The sequence below is a fragment of the Jatropha curcas genome, chromosome 8, assembly GCF_041381405.1.
Source record: "Jatropha curcas cultivar XTBG-Jc1 chromosome 8, XTBG_Jcur_1.0, whole genome shotgun sequence".
Taxonomy (NCBI): Eukaryota; Viridiplantae; Streptophyta; class Magnoliopsida; order Malpighiales; family Euphorbiaceae; genus Jatropha; species Jatropha curcas.
The window spans coordinates 8,679,374-8,707,370 of NC_143158.1; the positions used below are offsets into that span (position 1 = coordinate 8,679,374).

Genomic DNA, 27,997 nt, shown 5'->3' on the forward strand with positions numbered 1-27,997 from the left:
TATTTTTTTAAAAGGGACAATCATTTGTATTTTTTTTTTTTTTGAAAAGGGACAATTATTTGTATTTAAACACTTCTAAAAGCTTATAAAACCATGGACATCGAGTAAAAATGAAAAAAAAAAAAAAAACACATAGCTGAATAGAAAAATAAAATAAAATATTTAAAGATAACTATAATTTTGTTTTAAATTATATCATTAATTTAGTGAGTTATTAGAAAGTTGCTTCCTATTGTATAGCCTGTCACATTATTTCAATCCGTCAGACTTTCTAACGAAATAAAAAAAATTTAATAATACTACATTACATATCATTAGTAATCAGAAAAAGCCTAAACTTAAAAATTATTAACTTGATTTATATGAATAATTGAATTTTTATAAGTGCATGGCATAATGGATTGAATATAATCTGCTATTAATATTATCCCTAATCACTTAATAAAATATTAATATAATTAATTATTTCATTACTTTTGGTAAGACTAAGATAAAATTATATATAATAAAGATTTGGGCCCAACTTATGTCTGACTAGGTCAACAAAAAAGTGGTAAAAAATTCTATTATTGTGATGCTTTATTTGTTTGGTGAAAAATATTTTTTAAAACATAATTTATTTTTTTATTATTTAATTAAAAAATATTTTTTTCAGAATTTTTTCAAAAAAAAAGTTTTTTTAGAATAATTATTTGATTACAATACTAAGGTTGAATAAAAATCATTCTTTCACACTTGGATTGAGTATATTGAAAGAATTAATTTCATTTACTATTTAAGAACAAAAATAGTTAAATGTATAAGAATTTTGTATTTTATATTTTTGGTGCAAAAAAACATACATAAATATGACAAAACACATAAAATTTCTCTCCAAATTAGGGAGAAAATAGAAATAAATTAGTGGAGGGAAAATAATTTCATTTTGCTTATATATATATAGAAGGAAAATAGCATTCTTTTTTTCAAAATATTTCTCTTCCCTTTACTTTTTCCTCTCTAATTGCTTTCCTTCCTTTTTTTCTTTCTTGACTAATAAAGGAAAGTTATGGTATTGGTTAAGAAACAGTTGCAGCAACTTGCAAGTAAAATTTCGCCATTAATAGTTGAAGATCGAAAATTTTGTATATGAACTGCGAAAAGCAACAAATTAATGCAAAACGACAAAACTAAAAGGAAAGGAAAAAAAATATAGCAGAAAAAGTTAAGAAGAGCCTCATAAAAACATCATCTTTCTCTTCAATTTGCACATTCAATATTCCATTCCCTCTCACAAATTTCCAACTCATACCACTACCCACGCTTGGGAGTTTGGTATTCCAATATGAGCTACAGAGAGAAACAGAAATGAAATAAAATAAAAAATAAAAACAAATATGAAGACCTTTTAGGGAGAGAAATATGGTTGAGATGGTTTGGTTGTATTTGCCACTGAATTAACCTTTTTATGGGACCGTGAAAATCCTTGTGCCTCAAAAACTACTGGTGGGTCATTCTTTGCCTTTGAGGTCCTACTCTCCACTTGTTGGTCTTTGCTGTCTCTGCTACTGTATCTGTTACCTCTTTCTAAATTAACCCCTCTTTCTTGTTAGTACTACTATCGCTTCTTCTCTCTTTTCTATGTGTTCTCTATCTTGCCTTATTAGTCCAAACTAAAGATCTAATCTTTTGCCTACCTGGGTATTCATTTTATTCTTGTTCTAGCTAATAAAGATCATATATTTATTGTGGTACTGAGTGTAGACTTTTGCATGCATGAGAGAATTGTATATGTTCTGAGTTTGAATTTTGTTTATTTGTGTTATCTTCAAGGTTAAGATTGTTGTTTTTCTGTGAAAGGAAGGTTGTATCTTTCAATTCAAGCATCTGGGTATTCTTGACACTGTCAAAGCTGTGTTAGGTATTGCTTGAAGTCATTCTTTTGGCTATTGGATTTGATGGGTTGATTCGGGCGGTCACTTTTGGGGTATTCGAGGGAAAGGAGGCTTTTTGAATTGGTTGAAGTTGTTATTCTATTTTCAGCGACTAAGATTTCATGCATGGTCCAAGACAATGGAGAGGTTTATGGCCAGATTTTTATTTCTTTAGCATTGAATACTTTAAAAGCAATTTAGTGAAATAATATGAAGAACCTGCTTAAGAAGCTCCATATCATGTCCAATCAATCACAAGATGCAGATGGGTCAAATTCATCAAGGGGCAACAAGCCGACTGATATATCTTCTTCCCCTGATAGGCTTTTGTCTTCTAAATCCCATGAACATAAACCCTTTTCAGGTATTTCTAGTTGGTTGAATTCTGTTGCTAATAGAAAAAGTCCTAGTCCACCATCTTCTTCAAATGTGACTAGAGCAGACAGAACAGAACCATCTGATTCAATTAGTAGTAGTGGTGGCTTGGATGTTGTTTCCGATGCTGTGAGGAGGGATTCAGGGTCTAATACATCCAGGGATCCTGATGTTGAGGAGGAATATCAGATTCAGTTGGCTTTAGAAATGAGTGCAAGAGAGGATCCTGAGGCAGTTCAGATTGAGGCTGTGAAGCAAATAAGTCTTGGCTCTTGTGCCCCTGATAATACTCCTGCTGAAGTTGTTGCTTATAGATACTGGGTAAGTTTTCCTATATTCATTTGACCTCCTTAATCTATTCAAACTATGATTTTTATAAACTGAACACTAGGAAGGACACTTGTATAAAAACATTTCCTCAACTGTTGACGTTTAAGGCAATTCCTTTATAATCTAAGCATTAAGTCTACTTCTATATGATGAATGTATATTATGTGGTGTATGGAAATGTACATTTGGCTGGAACATGTTCGTTTAATTGTTCCAGAAATGCTTTCTGAGTTGCCAACACATTTCTGGAATTATTTCAGTACGATAGCACATTGGATTGCATTTGATATGATGGTATTTCGGGAGAGATTATTAAAGAGGTAAATAAATGGAGAAGTAGTTGAAGAGGTAAAGAAGGATTTTATAATTTTGACAAATGGTAGACCATATAGTCCTAAATTGAGCTAAATGAAGGACAAGGATCCATGTAACCAGCCTTAACTAGAATGATATTGAGCATTTATGGATCAAATGGAGTTATGCTCAAACAGGGGGAATGTAGTTGGGCCTGTGCACACTTACAAGTCTGACTGTCCTTGTTCTACATTTCTGTACAAGTAACAAAAGAAAATCGAACTGTCAAAATGTAGTATCAGTCTTGTGACTTCATAGTTGCCACCATTACTGCTCTGTATTGGCTTTGTAACATTGATTTCAGCCAGTTAGAAACTAGAACTAGTGGCATAAATCATGAAGGGTAACCACTTACAAAATCTGGGTGGACACATTTGAAAGAACAAAGCAGATGGGAGGTTAAACAATTAATGAGTAACAGAATCTAGTATTTGGCTTAGTGGAAATTAAAAGTGGAGGAGCAGCATGTTAAATCCTCTTTACCTTAGATGTTTTGTGTGAAGCTATATCTGTAAAGATGGGACAATTTTTGATGCTTGACCCTGTAGTTTACTCATCCATGGATCTCTCTTAGCATTTGAAATTGTTCATTTCAAATCAAGTTTTATGCTTAAGTTTTAATGATATCTATTGTCAAAATGAGGCTGTCACTTTGGTCAATACTGTTAGAATCTCCTTTATTTGGCTACTCAATTTCTCTTTGGCTCCATCATTTATGGTTAAAGTAGTATGTACAAAAATTAAATGATCTAAGATTTTGTATTAGTAGAGTATCCATTATCAAGAAAGTGTCTGATGGTGTCTGTACTGGGATATGGAAAATATGGCTTTGACTTGTGTGGTAATGGGGAAAAAGGATTCATGTAGACCAGCATGTATTATCAAATTTCAAGAGTTGGCCTCGTGTTACTGGGAATCAACTAGCAAAATATTTATTCTTGATTTGATTGCCTTCTTCTAAGACTGAATAATCCAACAAAGTAACCAGTGCATGTTTTATGAATTCAACCTTTTCTACTGCTTTGAAATTTAATATCTCCTTTGGAATCTTGTGTGGGGGAAGCCATACAATCTCTTGAGTCTTGACTTCAGAGTTTGTCACAAAAAAGTTGCTGTGAGGCGAAGCAATTGGTTAGCTAGTTGCGCCTAAGTTGATTCATTTACATAATTTCTCATCTTTGACATGTAGCTGTGATATCGAATTTGAGCTTAACAGGATATTTTATATGATATACTTCAGAATTATTCCTTCATTCGACACTCTTTCCTCAAACTTACTTTATCTTGTGTTTATTCCTTTCTAACCAATCTCATATCGTAGATTTATCCATGCTTCACAGAATTACAATGCTCTTAGCTATGATGACAAGATCATGGATGGTTTTTACGACCTTTATGGAGTTTTGACCGAGTCTACATCAGAAAGAATGCCATCTCTAGTTGATTTGCAAGGAACACCAGTTTCAGACTGTGTCAGCTGGGAAGCAGTGCTGGTGAATAGGGCTGCTGATGCTAATTTGTTGAAGCTTGAACAGAAGGCACTTCAGATGGCCTTCCAATCTAGGTCTGAAACTCTAGTTTTCACAGAGAGAGCATTTGTGCGAAAGCTTGCTGTTTTAGTTTCTGAGTACATGGGAGGATCAGTTGCAGATCCTGATAACATATCAAGAGCATGGCGAAGTCTTAGCTACAGTTTGAAAGCTACACTTGGTAGCATGGTTTTGCCACTTGGTTCTCTTACAATTGGATTGGCTCGTCATCGGGCATTAATGTTCAAGGTATTTCACTTTTATTTACTATTATTTTACATTTGTACTGCCAGATAAATAGAGTAGGATGCTACCATGGCATTTATTAACATGAAGCTTTTAGAGGCATATTTGAAATTTGTTTTAGATGACCTTAACAAATTTATCTGACTGAATGTATCAGTTTTCTGTGTTTGTGCACATGCTAAGCATATCATTTCATAGCTTCTTTCTGCTTAGAAATCTTCTAATACTTGTTATCACCATGCCTTGCAAATGAAATGATAACCAGACACAAAGATGTGTCACAGCTAAAGTGTAGCAGTTGCAGCTGATGTCACTATGAATTTCTTAAATAGATTAGCAAGATGGTTCAAACCAATATTGTTTATCAATTTCTGCTTACCAAGTTCATTAATTTTGTTTTAGCATAGGGGCTCTGGAACATTGCTTTTCTCAATGTTCATTCGTCTTCAAGGGAATAATATATTCTATGCCTACCGACATGTCGATGTGGTTTTGTAATCCTGTATTTCTCTGCTTTTGTTTGTATTGAGTTATCTGATTCACTTCCAAGGTACTTGTCCCAAATTTAAACCTTGTTTGTCAATGGGCAATTCGAATTTCCCTAACTTGACCTTTTCAGCCAACCATGGTTCTTGGCTGAGTTGGCGAGGCATTTGTTTACTCTTTTTCTTATGCATCATCCTCGGAATTACTATATGACATGAAGTGAAGGACTACATGATATGGGAGCTTCCTGCATAATGTTATCACCACTGTTCTTGAGGGACTGAATTTGACAATATCAATGAATAGATTCATATTAAAACAACCCCCTTGACATGCTCCTGCTTATGACAATAATGCCCGAACCATGAATGTCATTATTTCTCCATCTGCAAATGACAACATGCACTAGGAGGAATACTATAGCTTGTACAGTGATTTTAAAAACTCCCTTTATATTTGTGAAGAAGAAGAATGAGAGGAAATATTGACTTGATTATTCCCTCAAGAATTGGGGATATAAATAGTACTACATATGTACAATATAGGTAACTAATCAAGGATTCCAAATAATCTGCTGAGATCCCAAATAATCTGCTAATGATACGCTAATTATAGCTCCTAATCTCAGCAGCTAATTACAACTAATTACAGCTGTAATACAGCTAAATACGGTAGCTAATCATAACACTCCCCCTCAAGCTGGAGCATACATGTTGTATGTTCCTAGCTTGCCACAAATGTATTCAATTCGAGGTCCTCGTAAAGATTTGGTCAGTATATCTGCCAATTGATCGTTCGAACTGACAAAGGAAGTAGATATGCATCCTGACTCAATCTTTTGTCTGATGAAATGACAATCGATCTCAATATGTTTCGTTCTTTCATGAAACATTGGATTTGAGGCAATATGGAGTGCTGCTTGATTGTCACATATCAGTGTCATCTGTTTTATTTCTCCACACTTCAACTCTTGAAGAAGTTGCTCGAGCCAAACAAGTTCACAAGTGGCTAATGCCATGGCTCGATACTCTGCTTCTGCGCTTGACCTAGCCACAACATCTTGTTTTTTACTTTTCCATGATATCAAATTTCCTCCAATCATGGTACAATAACCAGAAGTTGATCGTCTGTCAGAGGGAGAACCTGCCCAATCTGCATCTGAATAGCCAACCACTTGTGAATGACCCTTGTTCTCATATAACAGACCTTGCCCAGGAGTTCCTTTGATATATCTCAGAATGCGAACAACAGCATCCCAATGACTATCACATGGAGACTGAAGAAATTGACTAACCACACTCACGGCAAAAGAAATATCCGGTCGTGTAATAGTAAGATAGTTTAATTTTCCAACAAGCCTCCGATATCTGCCAGGATCTTTAAATGGCTCCCCCTGTCCTGGAATAAGTTTTACATTGGGATCCATAGGAGTATCCACAGGTTTACAATCCATCATACCTGTTTCTTCTAGTATATCAAGAGCATACTTTCTTTGTGAGATTGCAACTCCAATCTTAGACTGTGCAACCTCAATCCCAAGAAAATATTTTAGCTTTCCCAAATCTTTAGTTTGAAAGTTTGCTGAATAAATGCTCCTTTAGTTGAGAAATCCCTTCGTGATCATTGCCAGTTATGACAATATCATCAACATAAACAACTAGATAAGTACATTTCCCATGATTTCCATGCCGATAGAAGACTGAATGATCAACGTCACTTCGACGGATGCCAAATTTCTGGACAACAGCACTAAATTTTCCAAACCATGCACGTGGAGATTGTTTCAAGCCATAAAGAGATCGATGTAGTCGACATACCAAACCAGACTCCCCCTGAGCAACAAAACCAGGAGGTTGCTCCATATATACTTCCTCGGTCAATTCCCCATGCAAGAAAGCATTTTTTATGTCAAGTTGATGAAGAGGCCATTGATAGATAGCTGCCAAAGAAAGAAGAAGACAAACAGAGGCTATTTTGGCCACGGGAAAAAGTATCACTATAATCAAGGCCATAAACCTGTGTGTACCCCTTTGCCACAAGCCTAGCTTTCAACCTATCAATTTTACCATCTGGTCCAATTTTAACCGTGTAAACCCATCATTAGCCAACAGTGCTCTTCCCAGGAGGCAAAGAAACAAGTTCCCATGTACCATTATTATGCAAAGCAGTCATCTCTTCAGTCATAGCAGCAGACCAACCAGGATGGTTAAGCGCTTCACTGACACTCTTAGGGATAGAAACGGTAGACAATGTCGACACAAAGGCATAATATGAAGACGGTGATAGCTCAAAAAATTGTAAATAGGATGAGAATTACGAGTGGAGCGAATACCTTTGCGAAGGGCAATGGGAGCATTTTCTGCTTCTGTGTTTGGCACAACCGGTGCAGGAGATGAGATTGGAATAGGAGATGAGTCACTAGGCTGTATATCTGCATTCAAAACAGGATTAGTAGTAGGACGACGAGAATAGACCTGAAGAGGATGAGATGTAGCTGGAGGAAGAATAGGAAAGGGGAGAACATTGGAAACAGATTGTTCAAGCTCTGGCTGTTTAGAAAAATAAGGGGTAGTTTCAAAGAAAGTAACATCAGCGGAGATAAAGAACTTGGAAGAGATTGGGTCATAACACTTGAACCCTTTCTGAAGACGAGGATATCCTAAGAAAATGCACTTAATGGACTTTGGTAGAAGCTTGTCCCTGCTAGGGGTATGATCATGAACAAAACAAGTACTCCCAAAAACACGAAGTGGCAGATGAAAGGGGTCCTGTTTGGGAAACAAAACAGAATGGGGACTTTGATTCTGTAAAACAGAAAAAAGCATCCTGTTAATAAGAAAACAAGCAGTAAGTACGGCATCCCCCTAGAAATGAAGTGGGACTTGATTATGAAGAAGTAATGTGCGTGCTGTTTCAATAAGATGATGATTCTTTCTTTCGGCAATTCCATTCTGTTGGGGTGTATAAGCACAAGAAGATTGATGGAGAATACCCTGAGAAGACATAAACTCATTAAATTGCTGAGAAAAATATTCCCGAGCATTATCGCTGCGTAATGTTTTTATGGAAACACCAAATTGAGTTCGAATTTCAGCACAGAATTTTTGAAAGATAGAGAATAGTTCAGAACGACTTCATGAGAAACACCCATGTACAACGAGAATAGTCATCAATAAAAGTAACAAAATAATTAAATCCCAGAATTGTACTAACACAACTAGGACCCCAAATGTCTGAATGAACAATATCAAACATAGCCAAAGCTTTATTATTGACAATCTTAGGAAATGAAACACGAGATTGTTTTCCAAGTTGACAAGATTCACATTCCAAAACACTTAATGAAGATAAGCTAGGAACTAAATGTTTAAGTTTAAGAAGACTAGGATGACCAAAACGATTGTATAGAAGCTCAGCGGAAGCAGTAGAAGCTAATGTAATAGTGGCTTTCAAAGGGGATATGTAATACAAGCCATGTGACTTATATCCTATTCCAATCGTCTTCCCCGTATGCCGATCCTGCACAACACCATAGTTAGCTATGAAAAAGACAATACAATCAAGCTGTTCGGTGATTTTGCTAACGGAAATTAAATTATAAGGACAGCCAGGGGTGTATAAGACAGATTGTAAAGTTACTGATGGAATAAGTTGAACTGTCCCAATGCCTTTAACTTTAGTTTCTGAACCATTAGCTAAGGTGACTGTGGATGAGTCTAGAGTAGGAATGAGAGTAGAGAACAATGTTTCATTACTAGAAATGTGATCGGAAGCGCCGGAATCAAGTATCCAAGGAGCACCAGTTGAGGACTGAGACAAACAAGCAACTGAAGTGCTAGAGTGCTGTAGACTAGGTGACTGTTGTTGAGCTTGTTGTTTGGCTGCCTGGAATTGGGCATATTCTTCATATTCTGATCCTGTCAGGGTGATGCAGTTGCTTGATGTACCAGGCAAAGGAAGAATTCCAGCTCCATTACTCCGAACCATATGAGCTGCAAGTCGTCCAGTACCAGCAGATTGATTCTGAGACGGTTTACTATGTAATTTCCAACAGGTTTCACGAGTATGTCCCGGTTTATCACAATAAGTGCAGTGAACCTTATACCTATTACCTTTTCATTTTTGATTACTATTCTGGACGGCAAAAGCAGAGGCTTCAATGTTAGGAGGTGCAACTGGAGTGGTGGAAATACGAAGAAGTCGAGCAGAGATATCTTCTAAGGTAGGAACAATGGAACCAGTCAAAATTTGATCTCGAACAGAGCTAAGATCAGGTCGAAGGCCGATTAGAGCCAAGACCATAAAAAACTTGTCTCTTTGTTTTTCTTGTTCAGCAATATTCTCTATGAAAGGCATAATGGAAACAAACTCATCATGTCTCAACTTGCCCAATGTAACTATCCATATCCATTTGATTTTGCTGCAAATGGACAATATTAGAGACAACATTGTAAATTCGTTGTATATCATTGGTATACAATGTTTTGGCTTTTGTCCAGACTTTACAATAGGTTTTACAGGACTGAAAAAGAGGAAGTAATTTGGGATCAAGAGTATGCCATAATAGGCTACACAACTGAGCATCAATTTTAATCCATGCCGTCCTATCGGTTGCAACGATATCAATAGCATTCTTAATAAGATGATCATCATATCCTTGACCTAAGAACCATAGCTCAATAGAATTGCACCAAGAAATGTAATTGCTACTGCCTTGAAGTATTACAGTAGTAATACCTGTAGAATTAGGAAGAAGAGACTCGATTAGACCTGATTCAGCCATATTCAGTAGCAGAACAGCGAAGAGGAAGGTGGCAGAATCTGTTGACGGCGTGTGGCTGACGACAGCGAGGATTTCGGTGACGCGACTTGGTGTCTGAGGTCGCCGGTCACTGGGTAGGCCTGGGATAGTGGCTGTGACTATAGAAGAGAGAGAATAATAGGGTAATTGGAAATCCCTTAGAAGAGAGAAAGAGAAAAGAAGAAGAATGTATTTAGGCCCTTTGTTGGCTCTGATACCATGTGAAGAAGAAGAATGAGAGGAAATATTGACTTGATTATTCCCTCAAGAATTGGGGATATAAATAGTACTACAATTGTACAATATAGGTAACTAATCAAGGATCCCAAATAATCTGCTGAGATCCCAAATAATCTGCTAATGATATGCTAATTATAGCTCCTAATCTCAGCAGCTAATTACAACTAATTACAGCTGTAATACAGCTAAATACAGTAGCTAATCATAACAATATCTATGGATAAGACACCTATGAATGAAGAGGTCCCTTCTTAAATTTCCAGTATCTTTAATGCTCCAAATGCTTAGTAGTTAGCTTCTATGTACCTAGTCTATGCAATTGTGGAACACTATTGACATTCTCTAGATTAGAACCTTGAAAATATATATATTATGTAGTGTCAACCTATTCCTCAAAAACTGGACACCAACCAACACTATTCAGGATTTGCATTTACACATAAATCTCACCTTAAGGTAAGTTGATTTTTCTTCCTCAAAATTGCCAATCACTGAATCTCCTGAAGGGTCTATCTCAAGTGAGTGCCCTTGGCAACTGTGAAGCACTGAATATCATTCTCTTCCCTTTAATGAAGCTAAAAGAAATCAAACTTTTGGTTACCAGTTCTAATTTAAACACTAAAAACTGAGCACATAATAATATAGTGCTTTACATTGCTGAAATAGGTCAAGCTCTACAAAAGCTACCGGTGGTGCACAAAACCTTTACCTATATCAGTCCTAGTTTCTACCCTTTGAACTTTTCTGGATGGCTATCTTGCTGAAGCCACACTGCTATCAATTTTCCTGGTCATCTTTGTGTTGTTCTTTTCAAGATGCTCCTAGGAAATTTACACAAAATAATCAATCCTTATTAACTTCTTGTGGAGGGTTCATGCTATCTTAAGCATTACACTCTGCATGACTGCATGAGTGTTTGTCAAATCAGGGGTGTAGTAAAATTTTTTTCTTCGGTGGTTACCGTTATACATCATCTATGCTTCATGGCTGCCATTAAATCATAGAGGGAGATTGTTGTAATTTTTTTAGCAGTTTATCTGCTCAAATGAGACCAAATTATCCATAAAGCAGGCAGCTTTGGACCACTACATATTATTATTTTTAAATGGTTTTGATAAGTGCACTTCTTTTTTGAATTAAAAAACTTTTTTGTAATTTATTTCATGATAACTAGAGCCTTCTATTTGCGTTATATCTGAGCTAACATTTGCTTTATGAATTTGTCCTCACTTTTCAGTTCTTTTCCCTCAGTAATTGCTTTTTTCTCTTATACCTATGTCTTTGTGCAGGTTTTGGCTGATAGTGTGGGCATACCATGCGGGCTGGTAAAAGGTCATCAGTACACTGGTTCTGATGATGTGGCCATGAATTTTGTAAAGATGGATGATGGAAGGTAATTGCAGTTATGAGTTTCTACTTGCTACTTATATGTTTCTTTTGGTGGTGATAACCATTTTCTTTCTTTTTCTTTTTCTTGTTATTCCTTTAAATTCAGCTGGATTTTTCTTTAGGATTTAGTTCACTGTTTGCTGCATCAGAACATGATCTATCATGCAAATGTGAGCTGCTGTACTCAAATGCTCCTTTTCATTATTTTTTTAAAAAGTAGATGAGGCTATTCAATCATAGTTCTAGAAACCAATAATTTCCTGTTCTTATATGGGGTTCTTTGGAAAGACAACATATTTATATTAGGGGTTTCGAGGTTTTGTATGAATATATATAATTTGAAACATCAAACTACTTAAGGGGATGTGTAACATGGTTTCAGGGAATACATCGTTGATCTGATGGCAGATCCTGGCACACTTATTCCTTCTGATATGGCTGGATCACAAATAGAATATGAAGAGCCTTTTTTTTCTGCCAGTCCTTTTTCTCGGGACATGGACTCATCTCATATAGCTTCTTCTAGTAGTGGAGTAGCAAGTTCCTTTGAAGAACATTCGGATGTTGGGACATTGGAGAAGAGATCAAGATCCAGGAATGTTGCTACTGCTGGTAACGAATCTGATAACAGGGGTGACTTTCACCACGTCACAAATGTAAGTGAGCCAATTAAAGGTGAAGAAGAATCCAGGATGCCCTTGGACAATTTAAAGAAATCCTCCAATGTAGATAAGGTGCTTATGCGGGAGGGTCCTGGGAGGCCTAATTATCCTTATGCACATACAAAATCTCCTTCATGGACGGAAGGTGTTAGCTCTCCTGCTGTACGCAGAATGAAAGTGAAAGATGTTTCACAATACATGATTGATGCTGCCAAAGAGAATCCGCAGTTAGCCCAGAAACTTCATGATGTATTACTAGAAAGTGGTGTTGTTGCTCCCCCAAGCTTGTTTACTGAAATTTATTCTGAGCAGTTAGACGTATCAACTACTGAGGCCAAGTCCCCTACAGAAGATAAGGATGACTACAAACGGAAGAGTGAGACCCGTCATATGAAGGATCAAGATGATCTTGGTCCTTCTCCTGCTCGATATTTGCCTCGTCTGCCTCATCACAGAGTGCAGTCTAAAGCAAGTCCTGCTTTTAACCAACCAGAGCAACTTAAACCTGAGGATGGTTTAACAATCAACCATCCTTTTGATATGAGGGAGGCTACTGGACAACCAATGCCATTGCAGACTGAAGCAACTTCTGTGAGTTATGCAAAAAATGTTCCTGTTGCTGCAGCAGCAGCTGCTGCCGCTGCTGTTGTTGCATCTTCTATGGTTGTTGCTGCAGCAAAGTCAGGCTCTGACTCAAACCTTGAACTTCCTGTAGCTGCTGCAGCCACTGCTACTGCGGCAGCTGTTGTTGCAACCACTGCAGCTGTCAGTAAGCAGTATGAGCACTGTGCACGAAATGATGGTGATGCAGATAGTTCCAGTTATGAGCCACGAGGTAGTGGGGACCGTGGTAGTGGTGGCAAACAATCCGATGCTTTTATGGAAAATTCAGAAGGTGAGAGACTATCTGATAGATCAGCCGGTAATAATAGCTCGAAGTCTGACGCAGGATTGGATGATGTTGCTGAATGTGAGATTCCCTGGGATGAAATCACCTTGGGTGAACGCATTGGACTTGGTACTGACCTATGCATTCGCTATGAATTGTAAACTTTATTATAGTTTTATATCCAGATATAGTCTAATTATTTTCTTGCATCATTTGTTTTGCAGGATCATATGGAGAAGTATATCGTGGAGACTGGCATGGAACTGTGGGTATTCTCATGTCAATTAAATTTGTTCATCTCTTTTCTCTGCATATTTGTGCCGGATTATTAATTAATGGTTCTTAAAAAACCAGTTTTGCATTTTGGTCGTGACTAACCAACATCAAGATTGCCAGAAAATTTGTGACTAAATTTTGAAGAATTCTCTTCTTTGAAGAGCTGGCACCGCTCACTATGCGGCCCAGTTTTAAGCAGGGCACTCCCATTAGCCTAGGCTGCTCCATTGAAAAATAAGTGAGAAGGCTGTCTGCTGGCAGTTTTATTTAATTGGTTTAAATACAACACAAAAAAATTGGGATCCAACTGCTATTAGCTTCCTGAAGAACGTAATAATTGACTTTTTACCTGATTTACAAAAGCACAAGAAACTTTTCTTTTCCAAACTTTTGAGAACATTTTCTATGGGGAATCAGGAAATTATATTTCAAAATTCTCTTAAATTCTCTGGAGGAGATTGGTTTTGGGATTAGGAATCCTAGAAAACAGGTTTCACATGGGGAAAAGTTATGGCGTTGCTCAAAGTTGAACATTGGAGAGTCATTTGTATTAATGGATCATAGATAAAATAGACCAACTGAATGGGACTGCTAATAATTCTAATTATTTTGTTTGCAATGTTTAGAGGCAATGGATTGACCATGTTGCCCTCTTGTTTTCAATAGGAAGTGGCTGTGAAGAAGTTCTTGGACCAAGGTATTTCTGTTGAATCACTTGAAGAATTCAGAAGTGAGGTACAAGCCCCTCTTTGTTCTTTATCCTACTTTTTTATCTTTGGTCTGTCTACAAGGTATGAATGGATATTTCTACCATAGTGCTTTTGTTAAAGATGCTCAACCTTGTGGTAGTGTCTATCTAGTCAAATGGTGCTGTATCTGGGCTATACGCAGCATGTGCCTGTTATTTCTAAACTATATGATATTGTGAAGCATCCTAGATATGTGAACCATGGTTGATCTGTCACTATAAGCATTAAGATTAATGGTCACAGAGAACAGTGACACTAACATGGGTAGATATTCTTAAATCTTAATGCTCACAGCAACAGTTTTGCAGGTTGATATTATTGTTACGTATATATATTATTTTCCATATTCGGGTGCATCATAAGTTCCACAACTATCAATCCTCTAATCTTTGGCGAAGGCAGAAGTCTCTCCAGGATCTACAGTACACCCATTCTCAATAAGTTGGGGCTAAATTCTATAACCTTAGGATAGAGTGTTTTGTTGGATGTGACATGATGAAATTGTTTCGAAGCGTGAAGGATGATATGCTTTGCCTGTCTGGTGAAATATTTATAAATTTGCTCCCAATTGTTATTTGCCTCAATTCTGTGGTCTTAAATGATGAGACTGTAGAATATTATTAGATTAATTCTGCAGATCTCATTGGACAAGTTCATTAGAATTTTTTACATTATTTCCCCAAATATTATGCTATAGCCCTGTTACATTTCATATTATATCTTACTTGCTGAATTTTTATGTTTGGATGTAATTTTAGGATGTCTTATTATAATATGCTTCAAGCATGATAAATTTTTGGAATTCAGTCAATTTACTTTTGAGTTTGAAATTCTAGGTTAGAATCATGAAAAGGCTCAGACATCCCAATGTGGTTCTCTTCATGGGAGCAGTAACTCGTGCCCCAAATCTTTCCATTGTTACAGAATTTCTTCCTAGGTAAATTGCCACTTTGTTTACTCCCATTCATGTTGCTTTTTAACAATATATATTATGGATGCCAAAATTTTGGGATCTTTCTAAAAGGAACAATGTGATTTAATTATGTGCCATGAGGCAGAAACAACATAAAAAAGTCTTTAGGGCTAATCAAAACCTTCCTGTGAATGTAGTGTAATGCAATGTGTACTATGACTAAGTATTAGCTAAGATCCCTGTCCTATTACAAAGCATTCAGATTCTTAAGTATGAAATTTAGCAGAATGAATGACTTGCAATATCTAAACTCTTTTAACTGGGATGGACTTCCTAAGATTGTGATGGGTTATCGAAATTCTAATGATTGAACAATATTAGTTTTTGGATTTTCTTTGTAGAACAGCTCGTCTATGGTTATAACTGTGCATGTGTTTCATTTATATTAAAGTCTACTTGGAACTCATAATGTTAATAATTATTTTCTTTTGTGATATTGAATAGATTCCCACTTAAGTTTCATACTCACAATAACTAACAATAGCTTACAGTGCCTCATATTCTAAGTTGAAGTTTTCATTTTCTTTGTCTAATATTTTGCATTAATTCATGGCACATGTTTTCAGAGGTAGTTTGTATAGATTAATTCACAGGCCTAACAATCAATTAGACGAGCGGAGGCGTTTGAGGATGGCCCTTGATGCTGTATGTTTTAACATCCTTGTCTTGTTCCGATATTACTAAGCATGGTTGTCCTGTATTTTATGAATTCATTAGTTAGTGTTTCTATTTACATGATTAAACTTTCAGGCTCGGGGAATGAATTATTTACACAACTGCACTCCAGTGATAGTACACCGTGATTTGAAGTCCCCAAATCTTTTAGTTGATAAAAACTGGGTAGTGAAGGTACCCTTTATATTGTTAGACAGACTGGGAAACTTTTGAAATGCCCTTTAATACTTTAACTATCCAGCAATGACATTCTAGTTTTTGATTGCCCTCAGGTATGTGATTTTGGGCTATCAAGAATGAAGCACAGCACATTTCTTTCTTCAAGGTCAACCGCAGGGACGGTAAGTTGTGCTAGTATTTGACCCTTCTCTCATAATTTTGGATTTCTACCATTTTATTGGGTTGTAATCATTACTTTGTAGTCCATAAATAAGGTATTTTTTGCATCATCCTCCAGGCTGAGTGGATGGCCCCAGAAGTGCTGAGAAATGAACCTTCAGATGAAAAGTATGCAATTCTCTTCCCCACTTCTTAATCCACCTTTTTGGACCCCTGAATTTTCAAATGATAATACAAATTGAACATCTATATGTAGGTGTGATGTTTATAGTTTTGGGGTTATACTATGGGAGCTCTGTACAATGAAGCAACCATGGAGTGGAATGAACCCAATGCAAGTTGTTGGTGCCGTTGGATTTCAACAACGCCGACTTGACATTCCAAATGATATGGATCCTGTCATTGCTGATATTATTAGGCAGTGCTGGCAAACGTGAGTATTTGTCTCTTATGCCGAATATTCTGGATGCACTTCTTTCTATTATGTTTTTCTTAAACTGTAGATTCTGTGACTTTTGCCAAATATTATTGGTTGCTTAATCTTATGTGAAAGTAGGTAACAACATATGTTACACGATTTGGTTTCCGTTTCCGTGTTTCGGAAATGTTTCCTGCACGGAAACGTTTGGAAACTCCTCGAAATGTTCAAGGATGTTTTCGTTGTGACGGATTGAGAAAAAATTGTTGTAATTTCATTAATGAGAAAGATAAGTATATATACAAGTGATACCTAAACTATTTAGGATTATAAAACCTTAGACTACATAGGAGTAAATCCTAAGATCATGCTATGTACAAATGGGACTACTAACTTTCCTTAACACTCTCCCTCAAGTTGGAGCATAGATGTTTATCATGCCCAACTTATTACAGATATTGTCAACACGAGAACCATTCAAAGCTTTTGTGAAAACATCTCCCAATTAGTCTCCAATTTTAATATGATCTGTGGAGATAAACTTTTCTTGAATTTTATCCTGAATGAAATGACAATTAATCTCAATATGCTTGGTACGTTTATGAAATGCTGGATTAGAAGCAATATGAAGTGCAACTTGATTATCACACCATAATTTAGCAGGTAATGAAGACTAAGACCAGCTTCATTCAATAGTTGATTCACCCATACAATCTCACACAGATTGTGCATGGCTCTATACTCTGATTTTGCACTGGACCGAGAAACCACATTTTGTTTTGTATTGACAAACTTGCTGAATTTCAATAGAATTTCAATAGAAATCTGCTTCCATTCCCTCAAGCTGATTGGGTTAAAATAGACCGAAGTATATCACAAATTTGGGAATAAATTCCTAAATTACATCCTTAGTTGATGCCCATTGACTCCTAATTATGGTAACAATTACAGCCTTAAGTAGCTCCCTAATTGATGGTTATTTACAGCTATCTTACAACAGTATAGTCAATTAATTATAATAGTATACTAACATGACTTCTCCATGAAACCAAATTTTCTTCAACAAAAACACAATATCTAGTTGTAGATCTCCTATCAACTTTAGATCTTGCCCAATTTGCATCTGAATAACACTCAATATTAGAATGTCCATGATTTGATTATAACATATCTTGTCTTGGAGCTGCCTTTAAATAACATAAGATCTATTCTAAGGCTGCCCAATGATTTACTGTTGGATTAGACATGAATTGACTTACAACACTCACTGAATATGCAATATCATGACGAGTCATTGTAAGATAATTGAATTTTACCAACCAGTCTCTCAGGATCTTTAAACAATTCACTATCCTCTTTTCAGAGTTTCAGTGCCATGGGTGTATTACACGGCTTAACACTTAATTTTTCTGTTTCTATCAACAAGTCAAGAACATAGTTTCGTTGGGATAAAAGAATACCTTTCTTACACCTTACTACCTTAATACCTGAGAAATACTTAAACAAACTCAGATCTTCTGTCTGAAATTGAGAGTGAAGAAAGGATTTTAGGGATGTTATGCTTGTAGTATCATTACCAGTAATAACAATATCATCAACATATACTACTAACAGAATTATGCTGTCCTTAGAATTTCTATAATACTGAATGATCACACTTATATTTTTGCATTCCAAATGTTTGAACTGTCTCATTAAATCTACTAAACCAAGCACGGTACTCTGTTTTAACCTATATAATGATTTGTGAAGATGACAAACTTTCCCATACTCCCCCTGAGCAACAAACCGAGGTTGTTGCTCCATATAAACTTCCTCATACAAATCACCATACAGAAAAGCATCAATGTTAAGCTGATACAAAGGCCAATCACAAGTTGCTGCTAGAGAGATAAAGATACAAACCGCAGCAAGCTTTGCCACTGGAGAGAAAGTATCTGAATGATCAGCACCACAAGTCTGAGCATACCTTTTGACTACAAGGCAAGCTACAGAGCCATTAGGATTAACTTTCACAACAAATAACCATTTACATCCAATAGTGGTCTTCCTAGTAGGCAAAGTTATTAAATCCCAATTACCATTGACATCCAAAGCCGCCATTTCTTCTTCCACAGTAGCTCGTCAACTAGGATGAGATAATGCTTCATGAACAATTTTAGGAAGGGAAATAGAATCTGAAGACACAATGAAAGAGCTAGAAGAAGAAATGTGGTCATAAGAAACAAAAGAAGAAATAGGTAAGTACACTAACGTTTACCATTTCTAAGAGCAATAGGAAGATCAATGCTAGGATTAGGAGGATCTGGAATGGTAGGAATTGGATTCGATGATAAAGAGTCTAGCGGCAGGCATGAGTTAGGAGCCTCTAACCTGCGAGAATAAACATGAATAATTGGAGGAGGTTTAGTAGCTGTTGATGTGGGTGCTTGTACTGGTGGAGGTTCCAGAAAAAGATTAGGTGGATTAACAGGTTGAGAGATGGTATAGACTAGAAGATTATCCTCCTCTCCTTGACTATTTAAATAGGAGAGGACGGAAAGAAAGGATTAGACTCTAAGAAAGTGACATCAGCAGATACAAGATAACGATTAAGAGTTGGAGAAAAACATTTGTAACCCTTTTGAAGTCTAGAATATCATACAAAGACACATTTAAGGGATTTGGATCAAGTTTGGTAATATGAGGACGAACATCATGAACAAAATAAGTACATCCAAAAATACGAGGTTCAATAGGAAACATGGATTTAGATGGAAAAAGAGTAATATAAGGAATATCACCTTGAAGAACGAATTAATGCATATGATTAATAAAAAAACAAGCAGTGGAGACAACACCAGTCCAAAAAGGTTTAGGAACTTTCATTTGAAAAAGAAGTGCTCGAGCTAACTCAAAGAGGTGGCTGTTTTTTCTTTCTGCAATCCCATTTTGAGAAGGTGTATCAACACATGATTTTTGATGCAAAATGCCATTTTGTGTCATATAACTTTGAAACATTTCTGAAAAGTATTCTTTAGTATTGCAAATACGTAATCTTTGTATAGAAACATTAAATTGTGTTCTTATTTCAGCACAAAAGATAGGAATTAATTTGGATTAATTCTTCATTAAATATAACTAAATAACTTGAGAATAATCATCGATAAAAGTTACAAAATATCGAACACCAGATTTGGAGGTAATAGAACAAGGATCCCAAACATCAGAATGAACTAATTCCAAAAGGGACATAGCCCATTTATTGACTCGAGATAGAGAAGGTAACCTATGATGTTAAGCAAATTGACATGACTCACAATCTAAAGAAACTAAAGACTGGAATTGTGGAAATAACTTCTTCAAAATGGATAAAGGAAGGATGGCCTAATTGACAATGCACCTCAAAAGGAGATAGAGCACGAGCACAAGCAAGAGAAAATGGTACTTGTTCATCAAGTGGATGGAGACTGCTAGACTCACGTCCTGTACCAATAATCCACTTTGGCGTAAGATCCTGAAACATACAATAGTTAGGATAAAATTTGATGCAACAATTTAATACTCGGGTAGTTTTGCTCCAATCCAAATAATTAGAGCCGTTATGTTTGTTTCTATGATTTTATTCATTGTTGGAACCACATCTTTATTACAGCCTTCTATTCAGTAGTCCCCATAATGTTTAAATAGAAACACACATAAATTGTAAAAACCACAATAGCAGAAAATACCATAGAAAATACCAGACTCTCAACTGAACCCACTTTCCAAACCAAAGAGCAGCAACCAAATAGCAGTAGCAGCAAGACACTTGGGTGTCGAAAAGAGAAAAAAATAAAAAATAAAAACTGAATGGAAATGCAGAATCACACAGGAACTCAGAAACTGAATAGTAGTATACCAAACCAAAAAACAAAGTATATGGATGTCCAGAAATTCAAAACAATTAATGGGATAAACTTCCCTGTCCAAGTCAACACCGGAGAAGGAAGTCTTAGCCGATGATATCTCCACAGATCATTCCTCTGATTTAGGAACAGATTACAATTAATTTCCTGTAATTAATCTCTGTAATTCCTTTCCATATTCTGTTTGTATTCTCCCTATTTAAAGGGTCTTGTACATCAATACAAAATCATCAAGAATTCCAAATCCTCAAACACTTTCATGGTATCAGAGCTTCGGTTCTGAAAATTATCCCTCCCTCTCCTTTCTCTCATATTTTTTTTTTTTTTTTTTTTTTTTTTAGCTGCTGCCGCCGATAGCCATGACACAAACAGAAGTCCCATCTTCGACCTCCAACCCTAAAACACCCACCCCCATTCACCCTGCCTACTCTGTGACTAACATCCAATCAAAAATAAGAACCCTAGATGGTAGCACAGTTACATACACATCATGGGTGAAATTATTCAAGTTTCATTCTATTGCATACCGTGTTCTTGATCACATTGATGACACGCCACCCCCAGCCTCTACAGATCCATTATACAGTGCCTGGAAAGAAATAGATGCCTTGGTGTCTCAATGGATTTACAGTACCGTGTCTGATGAACTGCTCACCCGCATCCTCGACACTGAAGCTACGGCTAGAAAAACATGGCTGAAACTTGAGAAAATCTTCCTTAGCAACAAGAAAGCAAAAGCGGCAGCTCTTGAAACAAAATTCGTTAATCTCACCCTTGCAGCCTGCAGTTCCGTTGATGATTACTGCAAGAAATTGAAAGACATCGCCGACCAACTGAACGATGTTGACCAACCAGTTACAGAATCCCGATTGGTCTTACAACTGGTTCGTGGCCTTCCTCAAGAATTCGACGCCATAGCTTCTCTTATTAACTCACAAAACGTAGACTGGGACCTTGCACGAACCATGTTGAATGATGAGGTCATTCGCCAGGCTGCACGACAACAAACCACCTCTGTCCTTGTCGCTCCAACCATGCAAACAAACCAAACCCAGCCGGCTGCAACTCAACAACCTGAAAACAATCAGCCTCACAACAGTTCTTACCACTCCAATTATAGAGGCCGTGGTCGAGGCAGACGTGGCAGAGGCAGAGGACGCGGCTACAGGGGAAACTCTACGGGGACTCCTTGGGCTATAACACATCAGTCCACCAATCAAACCTACCCAAAATGGGCTTGGTGGAACACTCCACCTTGTCCCTACCCAACACAAACTCCATGGCCACCAAATCAAATTCAAAACACACCCACTGCCCATTATGCCGCTTATTCAGAACAGCAGCCATACGGCCCAGCACCACCATATCCCCCTCCACCGCATACTGGATATGATACTTTAAGTCCTTCCGATCTCAGCCAAGCTTATAACACGATGCAACTCAACTACACAGATCCAAATCTGATCATGGATATAGGGGCAGAACGTCATGTCACCGACAACTGAGGTATGATTCGCAACCCTGACTCTTTTCCTGTTAACACTAAACTTTTAGTCGGCAACGGACACTATTTACCAATTGAGGGCTCAGGAACAGGTTACCTTCCCATCCTTAACCGTACATACATCCTCCCAAACATACTTTACAGCCCACATATCATTAAAAATTTATTATCTGTCCGCCGTTTTACACGTGATAACAATATTTCTGTTGAATTTGACCCTTTTGGTTTCTCTTTGAAGGACCTCAAAACGGGACAGCTCCTTTCCCGCCACAATAGTACCGGAGATCTCTATCCTGTCACTCCACCAACCCTACCACCACAAGCTTGTTCAATCACATCTCCAAATTTACCTTGGCATGATCGCCTCGGTCACCCTGGCACACAAGTTTTAGATGTTTTAACCAAACAGTTTGGTCTTCCTTGTAATAAGAACAAGCATTTATTTTTTTGCAATTCTTGTCATTTATCTAACAGCAAACGATTACCTTTTTATGAGTCAAATTCCTTTACTTTTTCACCATTTGATATAATACACTGTGACTTGTGGACCTCCCCTATTCCAACCAAATCTGGATATAAATACTACATGGTGCTAATTGATAATTTTTCCAATTATGTGTGGGTATACCCTCTCAAGTTCAAATCTGAAACTTTCACCACCTTTACTAAATTCCATAAACTCATAGCCACCCAATTCAACCGTAATATCAAAACTTTTCAATGTGACTTGGGGGGAGAATTTGACAACCATAACTTCAAAATTTTTGCCCAACAACATGGTCTGTTATTCCGTTTTTCATGCCCCCAAACATCTTCCCAAAATGGTCGGGCTGAACGCATGATTCGTCGTCTCAACGACATCATCCGCTCACTCCTCATCCATGCTCAATTACCACCTATGTTTTGGGTCGAAGCACTTCACACTGCTGCCTATCTCCATAACATCCTTCCAACCAAACGTCTCAATTATTTCACACCCACTTTTGCCTTATATCTCCGCCACCCGACATACGATCACTTACGTGTGTTCGGGTGTGCTTGTTATCCCAATACCTCCGCAACCCAACCCCACAAATTACACCCAAGATCCGTTAGATGCATCTTCCTTGGATACCCTCCAGATTTTAGGGGATACCGATGCTTTGACCCTACAACTGGGAAGATCCACATATCACGACATGTAACCTTTGATGAACAAACTTTCCCATACACCATTCCAACTCCACCCAAAACATACACATTTCTTGATGAACAACCACCACCAGGATTTCAGTTTATACAACCTCACCCAACACCAAACACCACCCAAACCCCAAAACGCCCAATCTCTCCTTACCCCATAATATACACCCGCCGCCATAAACAACAGCCCCTTAACCCAGTGGCCAATGCTACGGCACCCCAACACACTGCTGCACCTGTCTCACAAAATCCCAACACTCAGACCACCGCTGTATCAAAACCCGCACAGAATACCCATCCAATGACCACCCGCTCCAAAGCTCGCCATGCCCTTATGACCACCTCAATTTCACCAATACCCACCTCTTATGCAAAAGCTTTTTCTGACCCTCATTGGTTAAATGCCATGCAGGCTGAGTTTCGTGCTTTGCAGGAAAATGATACATGGGAACTCGTGCCTCGCCCTCCTGACCGACCGGTCATTCGGTGTATGTGGCTTTTTCGTCACAAATTTAAATCAGATGGGTCACTTCAAAGGTACAAAGCACGTTTGGTGGTAAATGGCAAATCTCAAACGGTGGGCATTGACTGTGATGATACTTTTAGTCTCGTAGTGAAACCTGCAACTATACGGACTGTGTTATCCATTGCAGTTTCCCGTTCTTGGCCAATACACCAGTTGGATGTCAAAAACGCGTTTTTACATGGGCATTTAAATGAAACTGTTTTTATGCATCAACACCCGAGTTTCACAGATAGAAGATACCCTCATTTTGTGTGCAGATTGAAAAAATCCCTTTATGGGCTCAAACAGGCGCCACGGGCATGGTACACCAGATTTGCAACCCATCTGCTGTCTCATGGGTTTCGCAGCAGTGTGTGTGACAATTCCCTATTCATTTTCTCAAAGGGAAATCAGCTTGCTTATTTACTTCTGTATGTTGATGATATAGTGCTCACTGCCTCTTCTAATGAGTTATTACAGAATATTATCCGCATGCTCTCACGAGAGTTTGCAATGACAGATTTGGGCCGGGTGCATCATTTCCTGGGAATCAAAGTGACACGGACATCTGGTGGGTTATTTTTGGATCAGTCTCAATACACAAAGGATATCATCTCCAGAGCTTCAATGTCCTCTTGCAAACCGTGTGCCACCCCAGTCGATCTATCATCAAAACTGAGTGCTTCTAATGGACCTCTATTCCATGATCCAACATTATACCGCAGTCTTGCTGGCGCATTACAGTATCTCACATTCACACGCCCAGATATATCATATGCTGTTCAACAAATATGCCTCTTCATGCATGAACCGCGGGATCCACACTATGCCTTTCTCAAAAGAATAATCCGATATTTACAAGGCACAGTTGACTACGGTATAAGAATTGGCAAGACAAATACACATACCTTGGTAGCATACTCAGACGCAGATTGGGGTGGATGCCCAGACTCCAGAAGATCAACTAGTGGCTACTGTGTTTTCCTTGGTGATAATTTGATTTCATGGTCTTCAAAACGGCAGCCTACTATCTCACGGTCTAGTGCAGAGGCAGAATATAGAGGAGTAGCCAATGCTGTTGCAGAGACCACCTGGCTTCGCAATTTGCTTCTGGAATTACACCTCCCACTTCAGCAGGCCTCCGTCGTATACTGTGACAATGTTTCCGCAGTGTATATGTCTGACAATCCTGTCCAGCATCAACGCACAAAACACATTGAGATCGACATACACTTTGTAAGGGAGAAAGTTCGAATAGGCCACATTCGGGTCTCACATGTCCCATCTGCTTTTCAATATGCTGACATCTTTACCAAAGGCCTATCTCGACAGTTGTTCCAGTCATTTCGATCCAGCTTGAGCATCTGTCCTCCGCCCGCTCAAACTGCGGGGGAGTCTTAGCCGATGATATCTCCACAGATCATTCCTCTGATTTAGGAACAGATTACAATTAATTTCCTGTAATTAATCTCTGTAATTCCTTTCCATATTCTGTTTGTATTCTCCCTATTTAAAGGGTCTTGTACATCAATACAAAATCATCAAGAATTCCAAATCCTCAAACACTTTCAGGAAGGTGGTGCATAGGAGATGGTTGGACGCGCCCACACACGCCAACGCGTGGATTGGAGCTCAGAACTAAGAGTTGAGTGAGAGCCACATGCAGGGAATCGGGATTTTGGGGAAGCTCTGCTCGGCAGCTGGAGGAGTCCTTAGGGTGGGCTGTGAGACAAGATAGTTACCCTAGAATGTTCACCAACACTGACAATGGCCTCCCTGCATGGGAAGCCCAGAAAAAATTGCAGAAAAAAAAAAAAATTTGATCTCAATATGCTCTGATACCGTGTGACAAATTGAGAAAAATTTTTTGTAATGTCATCAATGAGAAAGACAAGTATATATACAAGTGATTTCTCAACTATTTAGAAATATAAATCTTAGACTACTTAGGAATAAATCCCTAAGATCATGCTATATACAAATAGAGCTGCTAACTTTCCTTAACATTTGTAAATTGGGTAGTTTGGAAACACGTTTCCGCGCTTGAAAATACGTTTTTATAAACTAGAAACTATCGAGAACTGCACACATTGTTGAGAGCCCTGTCATTATCCTATGAATTTTATGGAATCTTTTAGACTTTCTTAGTTCTTTTGTTTTCTCAAAATGCTTATGTTGGTAAAATATTTAAATTGTAGAGCGTGTATCAACAGGAAATTTCAGTAACCTAAATAGCTGATTATCTGCAATTTGTATATTTGTTATTGAAACTCTGAAAACAATGCTTGTAACTGAAACATAAATTCATTGGTTTTGTTTGAACTTCTCAAATCAAGCCAGGCAAGGTCTTCATTTCTTTAAACACTGGAGGGAAATTAGAATTATGACTGTTTTGAATGGTTTAAGAGAAGTATAGCGCACATACAAAAATGATTGTATGTGTGGCTTGTCGATTTTTTTTCTGTGCAATAAGACTTTCGTCCATTTTGAATCCCTACTTTTACGTTGACTTGATCAGAAATTGTTATTTCCTCCAGGCTCATTCAATTTATTATGATAGTTTAAAAAAATGTCCATAAAGTCTTAACCCCATAGGGGTGAACTATATGGATTTTTTTCTCCATCCCATGTGGTCTGGAGCAATTTATGATTATAGTTTGAACCAAATAAAAAATAAAACACAGAGGAGTAGAAGGGAAGCAGATTTTATATTCAATATTTTAAACAATTCTACTTGCTCAATAGACTTGGCATTGCTTATTTGTCCAAGGTCTAAGCAGCTTTCTCACACTTGACCAAATTGTAATCTGTTGAATCATGTCAGATCAAGTCAGTTTGACCATTAATCCAACACTTATCAATTAATCAATATCCAGAGGAAAAGCTGAAAAGGGATATTTTTCGCATATTTTTCTCTAGTTGACACCTAATGTAGTTTGAGCTTGAATTTTATTGTTATGGTTTATTAGTGCTCGTCTTCAGACTGTTCACAACAACTGTCTCATTGTGAATGTATATAGTGGTCTTCAAAATTCTACATTTGCAAGTTGGATGTATGCTATGTTAGTGCCAGCTCGCCTTACCCCTTTATTCTCCTCATGTTTCATAATCACTGTTACCAAATGGGTTATATTTTTGTACCATGCAGGTGATCTGGCTTGTTTCTACTAGTGTTAGGACTCTAAAAGCGTGAAGTCTGCTACCTTTCTTCCCTCTTCTTTAGCTGATGAACTGTCTCCTTTCTTTCAAATAACCATTAAATTCTTTCCTCTGTTTATTTTCTGAAAAGTTGAAATCTGGCACATGAAGAACAAATGTATCATAGGATCATCAAAATTTCTCCTGCAACTGCAAACCAACTTTTCCCAAATTTCTTTTGTGCTTGAAAGAGTGGATATAATTAGCAAATTGCATATTGCATAGAATTACTATCCGTTACATGCTATAGCTAGTGTTGTAGAGGTGAACTTCATTTTGTACTTTGCATCTGTAGAATGAATGTTATAGCATTATATAGAACTGACTTTTGACCTCTTTAAATTGTAGGGATCCAAGATTGAGACCGACATTTGCAGAGATAATGGCTGCTTTGAAGCCATTACAGAAGCCTATAATCGGCCCACAAGTGCCTAGACCGAGTGCATCTGCAAGAGCTGGACATGAGAAAGGTCAGCTGTTACGAGAAGCAGAAGAGCAGGCAGGCTAACAGGTCAATTTATTTACAAAATGGGACTTTGGTTCATTGAATTCCCAAAATATGGAGGCAAATTATGGTCTTGAATCAGAAGGCACATCAGAACGCCAAAATATAGAGGAAAAATATAGATTGTTTGGAACAGGGATGTGAGAGATTGATCGAAGATCATGACCCAACATACATATACTCCAATTTGAGATGATTGTGATTCTTTTTTCTAATTTTACCTTGTTTTGCATTCTCGTGCAGCCATCGTCAAGTTCTATTTGTTTGTAAAGAAAAAAAAATCCATTTGAAATTGTTGTAATCAATGTTGTGTTTCTTTTTTGAGCTTGCGGTTTTTTACCAAGAAATTTCAAACTGAAGGAGCAATTGGAATAATTTGCATAAGTTGGCCAATTTGTTGCTCAAGGAGTTTGATGAAGGGAAATATTCCCAGTATGAGCATTCTTGAATAACTTTTGCTGCCATGATTATTGGTGCTGTATGTACGCGCAAGCTGGCCAATTATTGCTCAAGGAGTTTGATAGGACGAGGGGAAATAATTCCCAACATGAACATTCTTTTATCATTTACTT

The 27,997-nt window shown here is 37.4% G+C and overlaps 1 protein-coding gene and 2 pseudogenes across 2 annotated transcripts; 1 reads left to right on the forward strand and 2 right to left on the reverse strand.

The window, feature by feature from the left end:
• The first annotated feature begins 1,280 nt into the window (after positions 1 to 1,280).
• On the forward strand, positions 1,281 to 27,749 carry LOC105631059 (putative serine/threonine-protein kinase SIS8). Of its 2 annotated transcripts, XM_012213052.4 has the most exons (13): positions 1,290 to 2,609; positions 4,313 to 4,750; positions 11,564 to 11,667; positions 12,046 to 13,343; positions 13,439 to 13,479; positions 14,157 to 14,225; positions 15,076 to 15,176; positions 15,779 to 15,857; positions 15,963 to 16,061; positions 16,160 to 16,228; positions 16,345 to 16,394; positions 16,483 to 16,659; positions 27,269 to 27,749. In XM_012213052.4, the coding sequence occupies exons 1-13, from the start codon at positions 2,124 to 2,126 to the stop codon at positions 27,426 to 27,428; spliced, it is 3,171 nt and encodes a 1,056-aa protein (XP_012068442.1). In that variant the 5' UTR covers positions 1,290 to 2,123; the 3' UTR covers positions 27,429 to 27,749. The 2 variants fall into 2 exon arrangements, 1 of the variants encoding a protein (XP_012068442.1); XR_016322248.1 differs by lacking the exons at positions 15,779 to 15,857; positions 15,963 to 16,061; positions 27,269 to 27,749 and having other exon boundaries at positions 1,281 to 2,609; positions 16,483 to 16,573.
• LOC149494145 (secreted RxLR effector protein 161 pseudogene) lies at positions 5,911 to 6,794 on the reverse strand (annotated as a pseudogene).
• Positions 8,809 to 10,016, reverse strand: LOC149494146 (uncharacterized; annotated as a pseudogene).
• Positions 27,750 to 27,997: the final 248 nt, after the last annotated feature.